The 15,936-nt window shown below is 43.3% G+C and overlaps 1 protein-coding gene across 1 annotated transcript; it reads right to left on the bottom strand.

The window, feature by feature from the left end:
* Positions 1-3,991: 3,991 nt before the first annotated feature.
* Positions 3,992-15,602, bottom strand: LOC137609522 (apoptosis regulator BAX-like). The gene is made up of 6 exons (XM_068336598.1): positions 15,502-15,602; positions 15,149-15,179; positions 14,328-14,486; positions 7,627-7,765; positions 5,797-5,901; positions 3,992-4,600 (listed from the first exon to the last, which is right to left on the bottom strand). The coding sequence occupies exons 1-6, from the start codon at positions 15,533-15,535 to the stop codon at positions 4,463-4,465; spliced, it is 606 nt and encodes a 201-aa protein (XP_068192699.1). The 5' UTR covers positions 15,536-15,602; the 3' UTR covers positions 3,992-4,462.
* Positions 15,603-15,936: the final 334 nt, after the last annotated feature.

Genomic DNA, 15,936 nt, shown 5'->3' with positions numbered 1-15,936 from the left:
TTCCTCAGTGACACTGTCTCTAGACCAAACAACATCGCTGGTCTCACCACAGTTTTGTACACCTTTCCTTTCATTTTAGCTGAAACTCTTCTATCACACATCACACCTGACACTTTCCTCCACCCGTTCCATCCTGCCTGGACACGCTTCTTCACCTCTTTTCCACACTCTCCATTGCTCTGGACTGTTGAGCCTAAGTACTTCAAATCCTCCACCTTCTTGATCTCTTCTCCCTGTAACCTCACTCTTCCACTTGGGTCCCTCTCATTCACACACATGTACTCTGTCTTACTGCGGCTAACCTTCATTCCTCTCCTTTCCAGGACAAACCTCCACCTCTCTAGCTTCTCCTCCACCTGTTCCCTGCTCTCACTGCAGATCACAATGTCATCTGCAAACATCATAGTCCATGGAGATTCCTGTCTAACCTCGTCTGTCAGCCTGTCCATCACCATAGCAACAAGAAGGGGCTCAGAGCTGATCCCTGATGCAGTCCCACCTCCACCTTGAACTCCTCTGTCACACCTACACACACCTCACCACTGTCTTACAGTCCTCATACATGTCCTGCACCGCTCTAACATACTTCTCTGCCACTCCAGACTTCCTCATACAATACCACAGTTCCTCTCTGGACACCCTGTCATCAGCTTTCTCCAGATCTACAAAAACACAATGCAGCTCCCTCTGGCCTTCTCTGTACTTCTCTATCAATATCCTCAAAGCAAATACTGCATTAGTAGTACTCTCTTTTGGCATGAAACCATACTGCTGCTCACAAATGCTCACTTCTGCCCTTAGTCTAGCTTCCACTACTCTTTCCCATAACTTCATTGTATGGCTCATCAGCTTTATTCCTCTGTAGTTGCCACAACTCTGCACATCTCCCTTGTTCTTAAAAATGGGCACCAGCACACTTCTCCTCCATTCCTCAGGCATCTTCTCACTAAGATCCTGTTGAACAACCCAGTCAGAAACTCTACTGCCACCTCTCCTACACACTTCCATACCTCTACAGGTATATCATCAGGACCGACTGCCTTTCCACTCTTCATCCTCTTCAGTGCCCTCCTCATTTCATCCTGACTAATCTTTGCTACTTCCTGGTCCAAAACAGTCACCTCTTCTAGTCTTTGTTCTCTCTCATTTTCCACGTTCATCAACTCCTCAAAGTACTCTTTCCATCTTCCCATCACACTACTGGCACCTGTCAATAGACTTCCATCCCTATCCTTAATCACCCTAACCTGCTGCACGTCCTTCCCATCTCTGTCTTTCTGTCTTGCCAACCGGTATAGATCAGTCTCTCCCTCCTTACTGTCCAACCTAGCATACAAGTCATCATAAGCTTCTTGTTTGGCCTTTGCTACCTCTACCTTCACCTTACGCTGCATCTCCCTGTACTCCTGTCTACTCTCCTCAGTCCTCTCAGTGTCCCACTTCTTCTTAGCTAACCTCTTTCTCTGTATACACTCCTGTACCTCCTCATTCCACCACCAAGTCTCCTTATCTACTTTCCTTCCAGATGACACACCAAGTACTCTCCTACCTGTCTCCCTGATCACATTAGCTGTAGTTGTCCAGTCATCTGGAAGCACCTCCTGACCACCCAGAGCCTGTCTTAACTCCTTCCTAAAAGTCATGCAAAACTCTTCCTTTTTTAGCTTCGACCATTTCGTCTTCTGCTCTGCCTTTGTCCTCTTGATCTTCCTCACCACCAGAGTCATCCTACACACCACCATCCTATGTTGTTTGGCTACACTCTCACCTACCACTACTTTACAGTCACTGATCTCTTTCAGGTTACACCGTCTACACCAGATGTAGTCTACCTGTGTGCTCCTACCACCACTCTTATAGGTCACCCTATGTTCCTGCCTCTTCTGGAAGAAAGTATTCACTACGGCCATTTCCATCCTTTTTGCAAAGTCAACTACCATCTGTCCTTCTGCGTTCCTCTCCTGGATACCAAACCTGCCCATCACCTCCTCATCACCTCTGTTTCCTGCACCAACATGTCCATTGAAGTCTGTCCCTACTCTCAGTACTATACTCTTGGCGTTCCTCTTCTCTCTCTTCCTATGAACACACTTTCCTCCTCTCCTTCTTCGACCAACAGTAATCCAATTTCAGTCGTTGTTAACCCGGGCCTCGACCGATCCGGTATGGAAGTCATAGGTTTGATTCGCATCTTTGATTTGGCAAAAGTTTTACGCCGGATGCCCTTCGTGACGAAACCCTCTGTCTTTATCCGGGCTTGGGACCGGCACAATAAGACACTGGCTTGTGTCCTTTTGCTTCTACATTACACACAGGTCACAACATCACCACTATTACACTATCAGAGATTGATCAAGTCAGGATGGCTTCATCTGGTGGATTTAAACTGGTTGGGACAAAGTCAGTGGTAACCAGGAAGTGATCTGATAGGAAATTATTGTGAGGGAAAATGTGTGCATCATTTACATCGAGATGAGATTACAATCTGTAAAATCTCCATTAATTCTTAGCTTTAACTGTCTCACCATATCGCCGGCTTTGGCTAGTTTCCCCTTCAGTCACCCACCCGCCTGTTTCCCCAGCAAGGTGAAGAAGCACAAATGGCTTGAGGTGACATAAAACACCAAGGAACCCCACAAGGTATCTCCAGTGTATCCCTGCCTTCACCCCCCCCCCCCCCCCCCCCGTATCCACTCTTAGCTGACCTTGGTGACACTGCAGCTTCAGCCCCCCTCCTTCTGAAAGAGCTGGAGAGCTAGCGTGGGGTGCTGTCTGGGTACTAGGCTAGGATGCTACACTTACCTGGGGTACTAGACTAGGATGCTACACCTGCCTGGGGTACTAGGCAAGGATGCTACACCTACCTGAGGTACTAGGCTAGGATGCTACACCCGCCTGGGGTATTAGGCTAGGATGCTACACCTACCCGGGGTACTAGGCTAGGATGCTACACCTGCCTGGGGGTCACTAGCCTGAAGTCCCATCCCTGGAGTGCAGATGAACGTTCTGTGAAGTCAAACCCCCTGAACATGGAGATCTTCCTCAGCACCAGGGATGTCTGTCAGGACGACTTCATTTTACTTTAGTGACATTAACTGTTTGGATGTTTCCTTGTATTGAGCTTGACTCAATGCTTGTTGGTTAAAATTCCAAGAAATGAAATACAAAAACAAAAACAAATAATTTTTGAGGCAAAAATCCCTTTATTGTTTTTCCTTATAACAGTTATGACTGAGAAAAGTGGGGGGCATAAAAGTTCATTCTGGTGGACAGATTCTGAATCTACTCCGTACCAACATTCACTGCCACATCCTGACAAAACACGATGCTTTGGTATCATGTTCTCCTAAATTAAAAAGAAAAATTGCGTATTTTTTCCAGATGTGAATGTAAACACATCCTCAGTGCGACAGGTGTGCTGCACGGCATCTGATGACGACAGGTAACCAGCTCAATGCTGACAGCTTTGTTCCAACGACACACCGGATAAAACACAAGACCAAATCAAGAGGAGTCGTGTGTGTGTGTGTGTGTGTATCCAATCAAAAACCTGTTTGGTACAATATGCTCTTCTAACAGTGTAGTCCTGATCGTTCAAATATTCATAGCTTAAACTACAAATTCTCTACTTGGTGTTTGTACATTTAATTTTGATGGACGTGTCCTTGTTCACATACAGAAGAACAAATTTTTAATTGGTGTATTTCAGAATTGTTTACTCAGGATATTCCAATTCTAAACATTTTATATACTGTATACATAAAATTTAGGATATATATATAACACTCAAAATCTAAAAACTGCATATATAAATAATGGTGTGTCGGATTCTACCACAACTCAGCTGATGTGTCACGTAATGCTGGTGCAAACAAAGCAGTGATGTAACAACCTGATGTATTGATGCTGCATAGTGAGAAAAACCAAAGTGGATGACTGGATGGGGTAATACTATGCTCGCTGATGCTAGGCTATATTTCTTTGATTGTATGGGGGGGGGGCCTTTAGTCTGAGCCAATAGCAACAGCGCCAACTTGAAATGATTTTATTTTTGTCCCGAATGCTTGAGCATTTGTCCAACATGACTTTTTAATGGTTAATATTAGAAAAGCGGCTGGTTACTACAAGAAGAACAAATCTACTCCAAAATGTTTTAGAACGGGGTCAAACATTATTTGATTAAAGAAAACTTGGAGTCTCATTCATAGATCAGTGCACGGTATCCATGCTTAAGGCACACAATATAATATGATGATGATGATGATGATGATGATGGCACTTCCTCTGGACATGTGCAGTTGGTGCCATCTCAGATTCATCCATCACCACACGTACAGTACACAGTCTGGTACATGTCTTTAGTTCTCTTTTGTGCATAACCGTTGGGATAAATGGACCCAGAGCTGCTGGCTGAGGTCAGTGCTGACCCTGGAATGTAAGAACATGCTGGTCTGCCTCAGAATCATTTGGTCATCCTCCAGGAGATGAAGCCGCCGATGGCCAGGCCGGCAATGAAGGTGAGGACGAGGCCACAGCTGTGGGAGTTCATGCGAGTCACCCTCTGCATGGACGCCACCGCCAGCTCTGAGAAGCTGTTGATCTGTGGGGGCAGGAGTCAGCATTATGATGGGGTCACCACCAATCACCACTGGAAGCTGTTGGGATTCACATTTTACACAGATCCCAACTGTTTTGGAAATAATCATGGTAACATGTTTCTTGCTTGAGCAGACTGCACTATATTACATTATATTTTCTTCAGCATTATTTCCTCCATGAAATGTCACCAAGGGGACAATCCATTTTACAGAGTTGTCGATCGGAAAAGAGAAAATAGGACCGATAAAAACTAACTGCTCTAAATAAAGTTCTTTTTAAGGTGTTTCTTTGAGCAGGAAAAATGTATTAAATAGAAGTTACTGTTTTTCAACTCCAAATATTCACACACGTATATACTGTATATCACACACACACACACACACACACACACACACACACACACACACACACACACACACACACACAAACACACACACACAGCCTGTAGACATGCAGATACAGTCAACCCTCGGTTTTCGGACATAATCCGTTCCAGAAGGCTGTTCGAAAAGCAAGTTGTTCGAAATCCGAAACTATTTTTCCCATTATAATTAATGTAAATAATTTTAATCCGTTCCAAGTCTAAAAAACAACTTTTTCTAAGTTTTTTTTACTATTTTACACCATAAACTGTACTGTATACTGTTTACCATAAATAAAAAGGGTAGAAATAGACGCTGTGTTTTATTTTAATAAAAGATATCCTATCGAACTTTGAACACGACTGCGCTACGGAGGAAGCATCCTGGGCAGTTCACTCGGCTCCCGAGGGAGTCGCGTTCAGGTACGCTCGGCTTCTTTCGGTTTGGTCGAAAACCGACTTGGTCGAGAACAGAAGCGTTCGAAAACCGAGGTTTGACTGTAATGGGGGTAGAGTGGTGGGCAGCTCTCACGTGGGGTGCACCATGAGCAGCTTGTAGGGGGGGGGGGGTCCTTGCTCAAGGACACCTCGGCAGTGCTCAGAGGTGAACTGACACCTCCCACTGCCAGTTCACAATCCAAAAGTTTTTCTCCACACAGGTCTTGAACCAGCGACCCCCCCCCCAACCCAACACTCAGTGGCTGAGCGACTGCCCCCCCATTGCATCAGGTCATATAGAGACTAAATGAAGGAACATATCAGCAGTGTTAAATTACTCCTTTAAACAAGGACCAACGAGGGAGGGGCTCTACAAGAAGGAATGAAAGCCAACACACCCATCCTCCGTGCTCCCGGACCCAGTTCAGGAGATTGTTTCGGAAAAACTCCACAGCACACTTCAGGAGGTCCTTGACCAAATTTGGCAAAAAAGCCTCGACCACCTGACGGACACAAAGAAGAAAGACATCAGACCCAGACTGTGTTAGTTTTATTGCAAAAAGAGGAACAAACGGCTCCAGTTACCTTATTGGCCCGAATATAAGACGACCCTGATTATAAGACGACCCCTCTTTTTCAAGACTCAAGTTTTGCAATTGTTTGAAGACTGCCTCATTTATCACCATCATCTTGAAGTTTGCATCATAACTTCTCGTCAGCTGCCGGTTAACCTGGACGATCTTAGAACCACTTTTCTCCCTTTTCGTTTTGGCCTGGGGAGGTAAGTTCAGCATTCCCTTTAAAGATATCTGGCGCCATCTAGCGTTGTAAATGGGTTTCATGTCTAGACCCCGAATGTAAGACGACCCCCATTTTTTCAGTCTTATTTCAATGCCAAAAACCACCGTCTTATATTCGGGCCAATACGCTAATACCTGGTCATCAATAACTCCACCCTCCCTGTGAAAAAACTGAGGTGACGTTGTTATCCTATCTGCATCAGGTGAAATCTGCCCATCAGCTCCAGTAGAAAGGAGCTGGAGAGCTGTTGGACCGAGTGGACCGACATGAATCATGTCTCCAACACAAGGAGGAGATTCCCGATGTCTTAAAGGTCCAGCTTTCATTCAGCTGCCAGATGTCCAACTACACTGGATCTGAAATGTCTCTCCCCAAACTGATCAGTGGTCGTCAGTATCTTTGATTGGTTATTGATAAAATTACGTCCTGCCCAGACACTTCATTTAAAAGGGGCGGGCCTCTGAGCGCCCTCTGTCCACACTCCCCTCCCCCCTCGGGTTCACGTGCGTTTTGTTTAAATGAGATGAAGAAAAACACGCAAACGTCCAGTATTTTAGGTCTGGGCTGCGTGTCCAAAGGCCTCGAGGCAGAGCTGTTACATCAGAAGATGCCCCGGTTCACCCTGACGCTTTGGACACTTTTGTTCCATCACCTATTGACAGGATGTTTGGGGATGATGACATCATTTTTGCATGTTCAAAGCTGAACCACAGCAGCAACCTTTTTACAAATGAAGTAGGACTAAAGTCTTCAATGTGTTCTGCTGACAGGAGCACCTTGGGTCGTTCAGTGGTGATGAACACAACAACCAGATCAACCAGCAGAGCTCACTAACAAAATCACTCCTCTAAGGATCAGCTGAGACCAGCCAATGGCTCTTCTTCATGTGGTGTTTTATGAGTCGACTGATTAGAGTCAGACTACAGCCCTGTAGAGTGGACTGAAGGAGGAAATTCAGTCTTTAATCTCTTATTGTTAATATAATGAATCATCATGGAACAGAATCCAGTGTCCTTTGATCAGTTGTCAATGGCCTTGTTTACCCTATCAGATTAGAATCTATTTCTTAAATTGCGCACAAAAGGAAATCGTGCAATGTTTAAATTTAAAATGATAAATTTTTACACATCACAGTTGCGAATTATAACTGTACATGTAAAATACAGAAAGGTAAAACAGGGTAACAAAAACTCTACTTGAGTTTCAGTCTGTTTTCACTTTTCATCTGATCCACATGTGAAGGAAGATGTTAAGTCACGCGTGCAGCAGTCTGAGGCTACACACCACAGACCACACGTCTTCTGCATGAGGAACATGTGGTGGACAGCCAGTTGCATGTAAATTATCTTAACTACACATTCAGTGTCAGGCAGGCATGTACTGAAAATCTAGAGTCCAGGTTGATCATCTCTCTAGATCTCACCCACCTTGACAGCCAGCTTGCCAGCAACATAGAAGAGAACACTGATGTACTCCCAGCTGATCCCTTCTTGAAGCACGTTGTTTGCCACTTCCCTAAATCTGTCTGTCACAGAGTTTGGGCAGGCAGCAACCCCGTCTATGATACTGCAAGAGAGACATGCAAACATTTAGTAATGATAATAACCATTGTTATTTATTTATTACGTAACCTGTTGGGAGGTTTCTGTTTCGGTTTAATAAGAGAATAAGACCTCACAACGTATCATGTGATCACAACATCAACACACACCAAGCTTGTCCTCTAGCGCTAACAGCTGTCTGTGTTGATGAGACACATTTAAATGCATTGATGAAGGCTTGGTATCTACTCTCTAGCGCCCCCCACTGACCAGGGCAACTTCCTGAAGAGCTCCTGAGCAGAGCTGGGCTTGCTCTAGCCATTTGCCATTTCGCCATAGGCGAAGTAAATTCCATAAGGCTACAATGTTTTTAGCCTGTGTAGCCACAGTGGCGTTCTTATTTTAGGAAAAAAAGTCTAAAACTTACAACTTTTTTCGATACACGAAAAACCCCGAGCTATAACAGAAGAAAACAATAGCATGCTGCTATTTCCGCATGCCGACGGAAATAGTTGAAGTGACTCGAACGCTCCCGATCATTAAATATGCACTCGGGTCATGACCTCCTCTCGTCCAATAAAAAAACAACTAGGGCTGTCACTCTACTACGCGTTAAGTAGATTAACTAATTACACTGCAAATTAACGCACTATAAAAATTAACGCAATTAATCGCGAGTGGCAAGTCAATACACAAGCATTTTAAATTTGTCCCATTGAGGGACCCGTAGGCTGCAGTGACATCACTTCACTACCTGCCCCACTAGTCAGAAGCAGAGTGACTGACAACAGAGATGGACGCGACACAGGAGAGCGAGGCAAGACCACTGGGATCTTTGGGAGGAAAGTTTATTTCTAAAAAGAACTAAGACGGACTATCAACAAAAACGCAGTGATTCTGCCCCGTAGACCCTCCGTCAGTCTGCCCCAGGGCAGATGTGGCTACACACGTAGTTACCACCACCAGCTATGAAGGACGAGTGGATGAATAATGGATCCGATGGAAAGAGTCTTTGAGGGTCCAGAAAAGCGTTATAGAAATCTAATCCATTATTATTATTATTATTATTATTATTATATTATTATTTTTACCTTTGGTAAAAGAGAATCTTCACATCACTGAAGCAGCTCCAGCCCAACGTATCATTTAAATGTAAAACATGTGAAGGAAACAGAGTTGAACGTTATCTTACCCTTTAAAGGAAAAGCCTGTTGACATCTTACTATTTAGTTTCCTTATTTAGAGACATGATCTACTATTCATTGTGAATTGCTGTATTGAGTCAGCTTCAGTATTCATTCTGATTGTGAGTCTGCTTATGTGCCTATTTGAGACTCAGATTATTTTATTTCTGAATTGTATTTATTTTATTTAACTGTATTCTTATTACATTTTTCAGAAATACACATGGTCTCAACTGGTTTTCTGATGTGCTTGGCCTTTTTTCTTTTGAATTTCATTAATAAAGCACACTTAACCAACAAAAATGTGGATTTCAAATCTTCTCTTCTTGGTGTATTCTATTGATTAGTCATGAACTACAATTTTTTAATTTCCTAGAATTCAAATTCTTTATTTGGGGGCCTTTAGCCGGTATGAGATTAAAATGCGATTAATTAAATTAATTACAAATCCTGTAATTAGATCATATTTTTAATCGCCTGACAGCACTAAGGCGGCACGGTGACGCAGTGGTTAGCGCTGCCGCCTCACAACACGGCGGACCCGGGTTCGAGAACTCTGTGTGGAGTTCTCATGCTCTCCCCGTGTCTGCTTGGGTTCTCTCCGGGTTCTCCGGCTTCCCCTCCAGAAACATGCACTTCAGGTTGATTGGCCGTTCCAAATTGCCCATAGGAATGAGTGTGCGTGTGCATGGTTGTATGTCTTTGTGTGTGGCTCCGCGGTGCACTGGCGTTGTGCCCGGAGTGTCCCCCGCCTCACGCCCTATGCCGCCGAGATAGGCTCCGACTCCCCGTGACCCACTGCGGCGGATACAGCGGTGGTGATCTGAAGATGAGTGACTGAAAGCACTAAAAAAACAAGGATTCATTTTTTACAAGCTAAACCCGCGAATTGGTGACGGCAAGGCGAGGACGATCGATTGATAGAAAATGAGAATAGAGTGTTTTATAGTACAGTTTGTGTTAAAATCCTAATTGAACAACAAATGGTGAATGCTGAGAGGGGGGAGGAGTGGTGACAGACCGATCAGAAGGTCAATGAAAGATATTATCAATACTTGTTTGTAGTCTTAGACTTTTGAGCTCGATGACCGGCATGTATGATGCATGTAAATGTGTTTTCACCTCGCTTGATATTTTTCATGCCTTTTCAAATTGAAATGAAAAATAATATTGAATTAAAAAAACAACAATTAAACTCTGTCATACCAATGGTGTTGTCCAAGTCAAAGTTCAAATGTCTTCTAGTCTCAGTAAAACTAACAGTAAACACTGAGTAATATTTTGTATGACTGTATCTTCACAGAGTGACTGAAGTTTTCAATGGTTGAATCTCACATTCATTCCTGCATAGAGTAGGACAGAAATAAAGAGAGTTCAGCTTCAGCTGTTGACTTCAGTGTATTTTTGTAGGTAAACTGAACACAAGATTTTGTCCTCAGAATGCAGGAAAACAACCCCATTTTCTAAAACATTTCCCGTGCCCCCCCACACTCCCGTACGACGAGTGTGGTTTTACACCCCCCAACGATTGAAAACTTGCATTCACTATGTGAAGATACAATCATACAACATACATTACTCAATGTTTACTATTACAGCAAGACACTGTCTTGGACACAGAGTGTGGCTTTTTGTGGCTTCCTCAACTCTTTTACACTGAGCCACGGTGGCTTAGTCACACTAGCTTCTGGTGTAAGACCAGCAGAGGAATGAAGCTGTCCCTCTGACAGAGCCTCCAATGATGGCCAATGATTTCAGTGGCCGATGAACTCTGACAGGATCTGGAGCCAAACTCATTCCGTACTTTATAAATCAATTTTAGATCCGTAAAGGTGTGAGACTGTCACAATTTAAGAGACGACAGTAACCCCTCGCTTGTTCGCGCGTCAAGATGCACGGCTTCACTACATCACGGATCTTTAGTAGGTAATCACGTGATACCGTACGCCCATGCTATTGGCTGAGAGCATCCGTGTGTGAACTGCATTCCGATCTAACGGAAAGCCGTGCACTTCAGTGAAACACAAGTGTTTTAAACAGTCTATCAGAGTGTCTTAAAGGTAACACAGATAGAAGGTGGTTTAATATCAGTCTGGGGAGGGGTCAGAAACGTTTAAATTACCGGAAATAATAAGACAGTTTGTTGCTGTATAGCAGAATTTTGTTTTTCACAGGCGGTCCTGGAACGCATTAACCACGATGAACGAGGGGTTATTGTATTTTTAAAATTGCAGTGATGATAGTTTTATTTTTATTTATTGTGTCGTTCTCGTCCCCAGAGCCAAATCAAACACGTTCCTCAACGCGATCATTTTTAAACCAATTCATGAATTAAATTTGACAGTCATTGTGACACACTACTGTTTCAAAATGTCCATTCGGTCCCAGTAGATGTCTGTGTCTCCGTAGCGCCTAGGGTTTTATCTATAACCTCAATTGCTTGTTTGCGCAAAACTTCCCATGTTTTGTGTTTTTTTGCCCTCTGACCAGCCTGGGACCAACTGGTGAGGCAACAGATGAAGTTATCAAGACTCATTGAATAAAAGTCACTTTTGTGGCTTCAGTTAACATTTCACAAAAATTTGCGCGATTTAACTAGATTTTTTTTTCATCCAATTTGTCAATATGAGCTTTAAAGGAAAGCTAGAATCTTTCATTAACCCAAGATGTTTATTCTGGCTAAAAATTTGCTTTTTTTCTCCATTAACACGTATGTTGGGGGCAGGTGAAACTATGATAGTGAAATGCATACCTAAGTTTTAGAGATGTTAATCTACAGACAGCGTTCCTGTAAGCGGCCTGAGCTTTCCTCCAGTCAGGGACGAGTCAGGGCAGGTTATGTCGGTCACATGACACATCCGACACGAGCGTTAGCAGCCATGTTCTCATCTGCTCCTACAGGTGACTTTGATTCACTATTGACACGACTCCAATCAATACTTCCTGTATTTGTTTGTCAGTGAAAATCCTGAATCTTTTTAATCAACAGAACACAATTTGTCAGATAAATCATTCCTCATTTCAATATTTCATCATCCTCGTCATTTGTGTGAAACTGTAGATGTGAGAGAGGCTCGGATTAATCTCTAGTCTAGACTGGACCAGCAGTTTTTATTTAAACTGGAATCGACCACAGATTGATGAGTGGAAATTAACCGATGGTTCATTTAACCGATGAAACCGATGAAATTAAAAGTAGGTTGAAAGCACACAAACAAAACAATACAGTATGACTTCAATGTACTAAACAGTATTAAACATGAATGAATTTATCGACCCTGTTTTTGGCTCAGGCCTATTTAATTGTTTTGTTTGGGTCCTCTAAATCTTTTTAAAGCTCTTATTTTAATTGAAATGTTCTGATTTAGTTTTTATATTTCTTCTCTTTTAGTTTTAGTCACCAAAGCTCTGCAGTAATTCAGCATTAGCATTACTAAAAACATACAATGGTCGACAATCACCAGTTGAAGACAATACCAGAATAAGAAGTTCAACATGTAAAATTCGAAGGACAGGTAGTCCTCAAGATATGAGCATTCGACTTCCGACATTTGTACATATGAACAAACACATACCGCCATATCTGACTGTTGTAGTTCCCCATTCTGCCACAACCCCTACCGAGCAGCACCGCTGTAGAGTAATCGCTAGCTTGTTCACACTTCAAGATGCACGGCTTCACTAAATTCCTGATTTTTAGTCGGTAGTCACGTGATACCGTACTCGAATGCTATTGGCTGACAGCATCCAGAAGCGCACTGCGTTCACAGCTCACGCTAATGTCTCACGGGACGCAGTGCACTTCTGTGACACACAAAAGTGCTTTAAACAGTGTATAAGCATGTGGGAAAAGGTCATACAGATAGAAGGTGGTTTTATATATTGCGTAATTTTGTTTTTCACAGGTGGTAATCTTCTTCTTCTCCTTTGGGCTTTTCCCTTCAGGGGTCTCCACAGCCAATCAGTGTCCTCCATCTAACCCTGTCTTCTGCATCCTCTTCTCTCACACCAACTACCTTCATGTCCTCTTTGGAATGGAATGGAACGAACTAACCGCGAGTAACAAGGGATTACTGTATTTGCACAGGACTAACACTCGTCTCCCCCTCGTGGTTTTTTGTTGTTGTTTCTGTGAGCCTCTCAGAGCGTCAGGATTCGTACCCCTGGAATACTTTACTGTTTATGATGGATGAGGAAGCTAAAAGCTAGTGAAGATAGTGGTAGTGGTGACAATCTCTCCGATAACTAACCCTAACCCTCCTCATCCTTCGCCAGAAGGGATGAGGAGGGGGCCAGAGAGACGGCCACACGGATGGTTACACAGCCGCCGAACACCAACCCGGAGCCACAGAAGAACACGCAGGACACGGATAACAGCACAAAGGATGGACAGTGATTGTGGGGGGCTTTAACGTCAGTTTTACTCAAGAACTGATGTTAAAGTCAGTTCTATGAGTAAAACAGAGTGCCGCATTTGTCAGTAAATTAGCAGCAGGACATTAAAAACTATTTTAATAAATACATAGCATGTCGTGTTGTAATTATATTAAGTGAGATAACCCAAACTTGGCCTGAGCCAACATCAATGTTAGCCTGATATCTAATGAATAGCACGAGCTAGATCTTGTCCAAACTGACTTGACTCAAAACATCAACATGTCATTCTTGTCAAATTTAAATTGTTAACTTGCGAGCAGCTAGCACAAAGCCTTAGTTTTAGACAGTACCTTCCTCCCAGTCAAACTACCAAGGAGCGACTAGGTGTACACATGAACACTGGCCTTGATAACCAAACACCCCAGGAGTCTCATGGTGGCTCCATTAGTACTTTAAGCTGAAGACTGTCCCACCAACACGGATCTAGTATTCCACCTGCCACAGTTAAAACATCACTTCACTTCAAACTCAGAAATGTCACCAATCAGAGTGACTGCTCCCTCACAACATGTTTAACTTGAACCCACTCCATTTCAAAATGCAGCAGGCACAAGCTAAGGCCCAGCCAGTATCTGTGGTCTGCTGCACATTCATAATGAACCTGATATATTTTACAACATACGGTATATGTGGTTCTGTTTGGAGTAGGAATATAATATTGGTATTATAGGAGGGACTAAAAAGTCCTATTAAAAAGGGTCTGAAACCATCTGTGGAGAGGAAGTCTTGCTACCGCCATCGTATCGTAATTAACCTTGACTGAAGTCTTATTTTACAGGATATTTACATGTTAAAATATAAGAGGAAAGAACTTTGTTAATGTGAGATATTAAAACATGATTTGTGACGGCTGTCCTGATTGAAGTGTCTTTCTTCTCTGCCCATAGAGTGTCCCACTCTATGGGCAGAGTGAGACACTTCTAACCTGGTGCATTGAAACAGCTCTGAAGTGTCTGAGTGACTCACTCTTGTAGCTCCTGATCGTCTTTGACCCGATCACCGATGATACGGACCATCTTGGTCAGCTGGTCCACCATGTTCCTCTCCTGCATTGTGGTTACTTGTACTGGGGTCAGAGGTGGGATGTTCTGTGAGTGCGAGCCCCTCAGCTCCTCCTGGATAACCCTAAAAGAGAGCAGGACGATAAAGCAGAGGCCTTTCCCCGAACCCAAGACCTAATCTAACAGTTCCTGACAATTGTAATTATGCTGTGTCTTGAAAGTGAACTTCATCTAATTTAAATGTACATTTTATATGAAGACATTTTTACATTAAGATAACACACAGTACTTTTCTCATCACATTATTACTTCCAGTGTTTTTCTTAGAAATCGAACTTAAGGCCCGTCAACAATCACACGTTTTGGCAGCAGGACACAAATATTTTGTGGGCCGTCCTCGTTCCTCTAAGTCATCCATCGTTTCCTCACAGGAGATGATCGTAGCCGTCTGTACATGAACACCACTCCTGAGTCATCCTCTTCACTGATGTCTGACTCCAGGTGAGTCGGTGGTTTGTGACAGACTGATTTACAGAAAACACAGAGCGTTTCTCCTGAACTGAAACAGACCGTACACATTTTGGTTCTGGAGTTTTAACATTTTAAGAATTAAAGATTTTACAATGACAAAATCTGTACCATCGACACACCAGTGGCATTTTACATAAGTTTACTTTAAGGCAAAAAATTGTAAATATTCGTGCTCACTTTCACAGAATATTGATTTTTGTTTGATGTGGAACCAACTCTATTCAGACTCAACAGTGGGACAAAGAGAAAACTTACTCTCTGATCAGCGCCTCCCCGATCCTCTGGTCTGCGTAGAAAAACACGTTAATGTTCGTTCACGGGTTGCGGGTTTAAAGACAGTTTCACGTCTTCCTGTTTGACTAAAACTGAGTCGCCATGAGGAGACAGCGGTGGAACAAGTTTCCTGCTCCGTTAGCAATGGCGCCTGTCTTCCGCTAGTGGTAAAAGTAGTGAGAAGCTGTGCAGCGTTCACCGAAGTGTTCACCGAAGTGTTCACCAAAGTGTTCACCAAAGTGTTCACCAAAGTGTTCACCGAGTGTTAAATGAGACTGAAAGAGGAACCGGAGCGCCGAACCGACTCCCAGCCTCCCGATAAGTGACGAACTTACCGGACATTCCGCTCCCGTTCCCTTCAGCCGCCATAGCTCAAAACCGAAAGCTTCAGGGAACTCAGTCAAACTGCAGGCGGGAGCCACGAGCAGTGGGCGGGGCCACGGCTCGGTCCGTCACCTAAATACATCCGTGTAGAAACATGTGCACGGTGCTGCTCATATAATTAAAAAATACAGTACATTCAAATAGTAATACGTTTTCTTTCAAATGTTCATTTCCCTTAATTTTGATGAATACAGTATACTTGAATTCTAATGGAAATCCCAAAATCAGCATCTCAGAAAGTTAGAATACAGTGACCCCTTGTTCCTCCCGGTTAATGCATTCCAGGAACCACACGCAATTTACGAATTCCGCGATAGAGCGACAAACTATCTCATTATTTACAGTAATTTAAACATTTCTGAGCCCTTCCCATATTGATATTAAAC

The sequence above is a fragment of the Antennarius striatus genome, chromosome 16 (genome assembly GCF_040054535.1).
Source record: "Antennarius striatus isolate MH-2024 chromosome 16, ASM4005453v1, whole genome shotgun sequence".
NCBI lineage: Eukaryota > Metazoa > Chordata > Actinopteri > Lophiiformes > Antennariidae > Antennarius > Antennarius striatus.
Note: the sequence above shows the minus strand (reverse complement) of the source record. Positions and strands in the feature narration are given on the sequence as shown.

Bases quoted from the DNA above. Each gene is read 5' to 3' on its own strand.
- LOC137609522 (XM_068336598.1), bottom strand. From the start codon at position 15,535: ATGGCGGCTGAAGGGAACGGGAGCGGAATGTCCG. The intron at 5,902-7,626 runs GTGGGTGAGATC...TGTGTCCGTCAG, and splicing joins CTGGCAAGCTGGCTGTCAAG to GTGGTCGAGGCTTTTTTGCC. The intron at 4,601-5,796 runs GTGTGTTGGCTT...CTGCCCCCACAG, and splicing joins TCCGGGAGCACGGAGGATGG to ATCAACAGCTTCTCAGAGCT.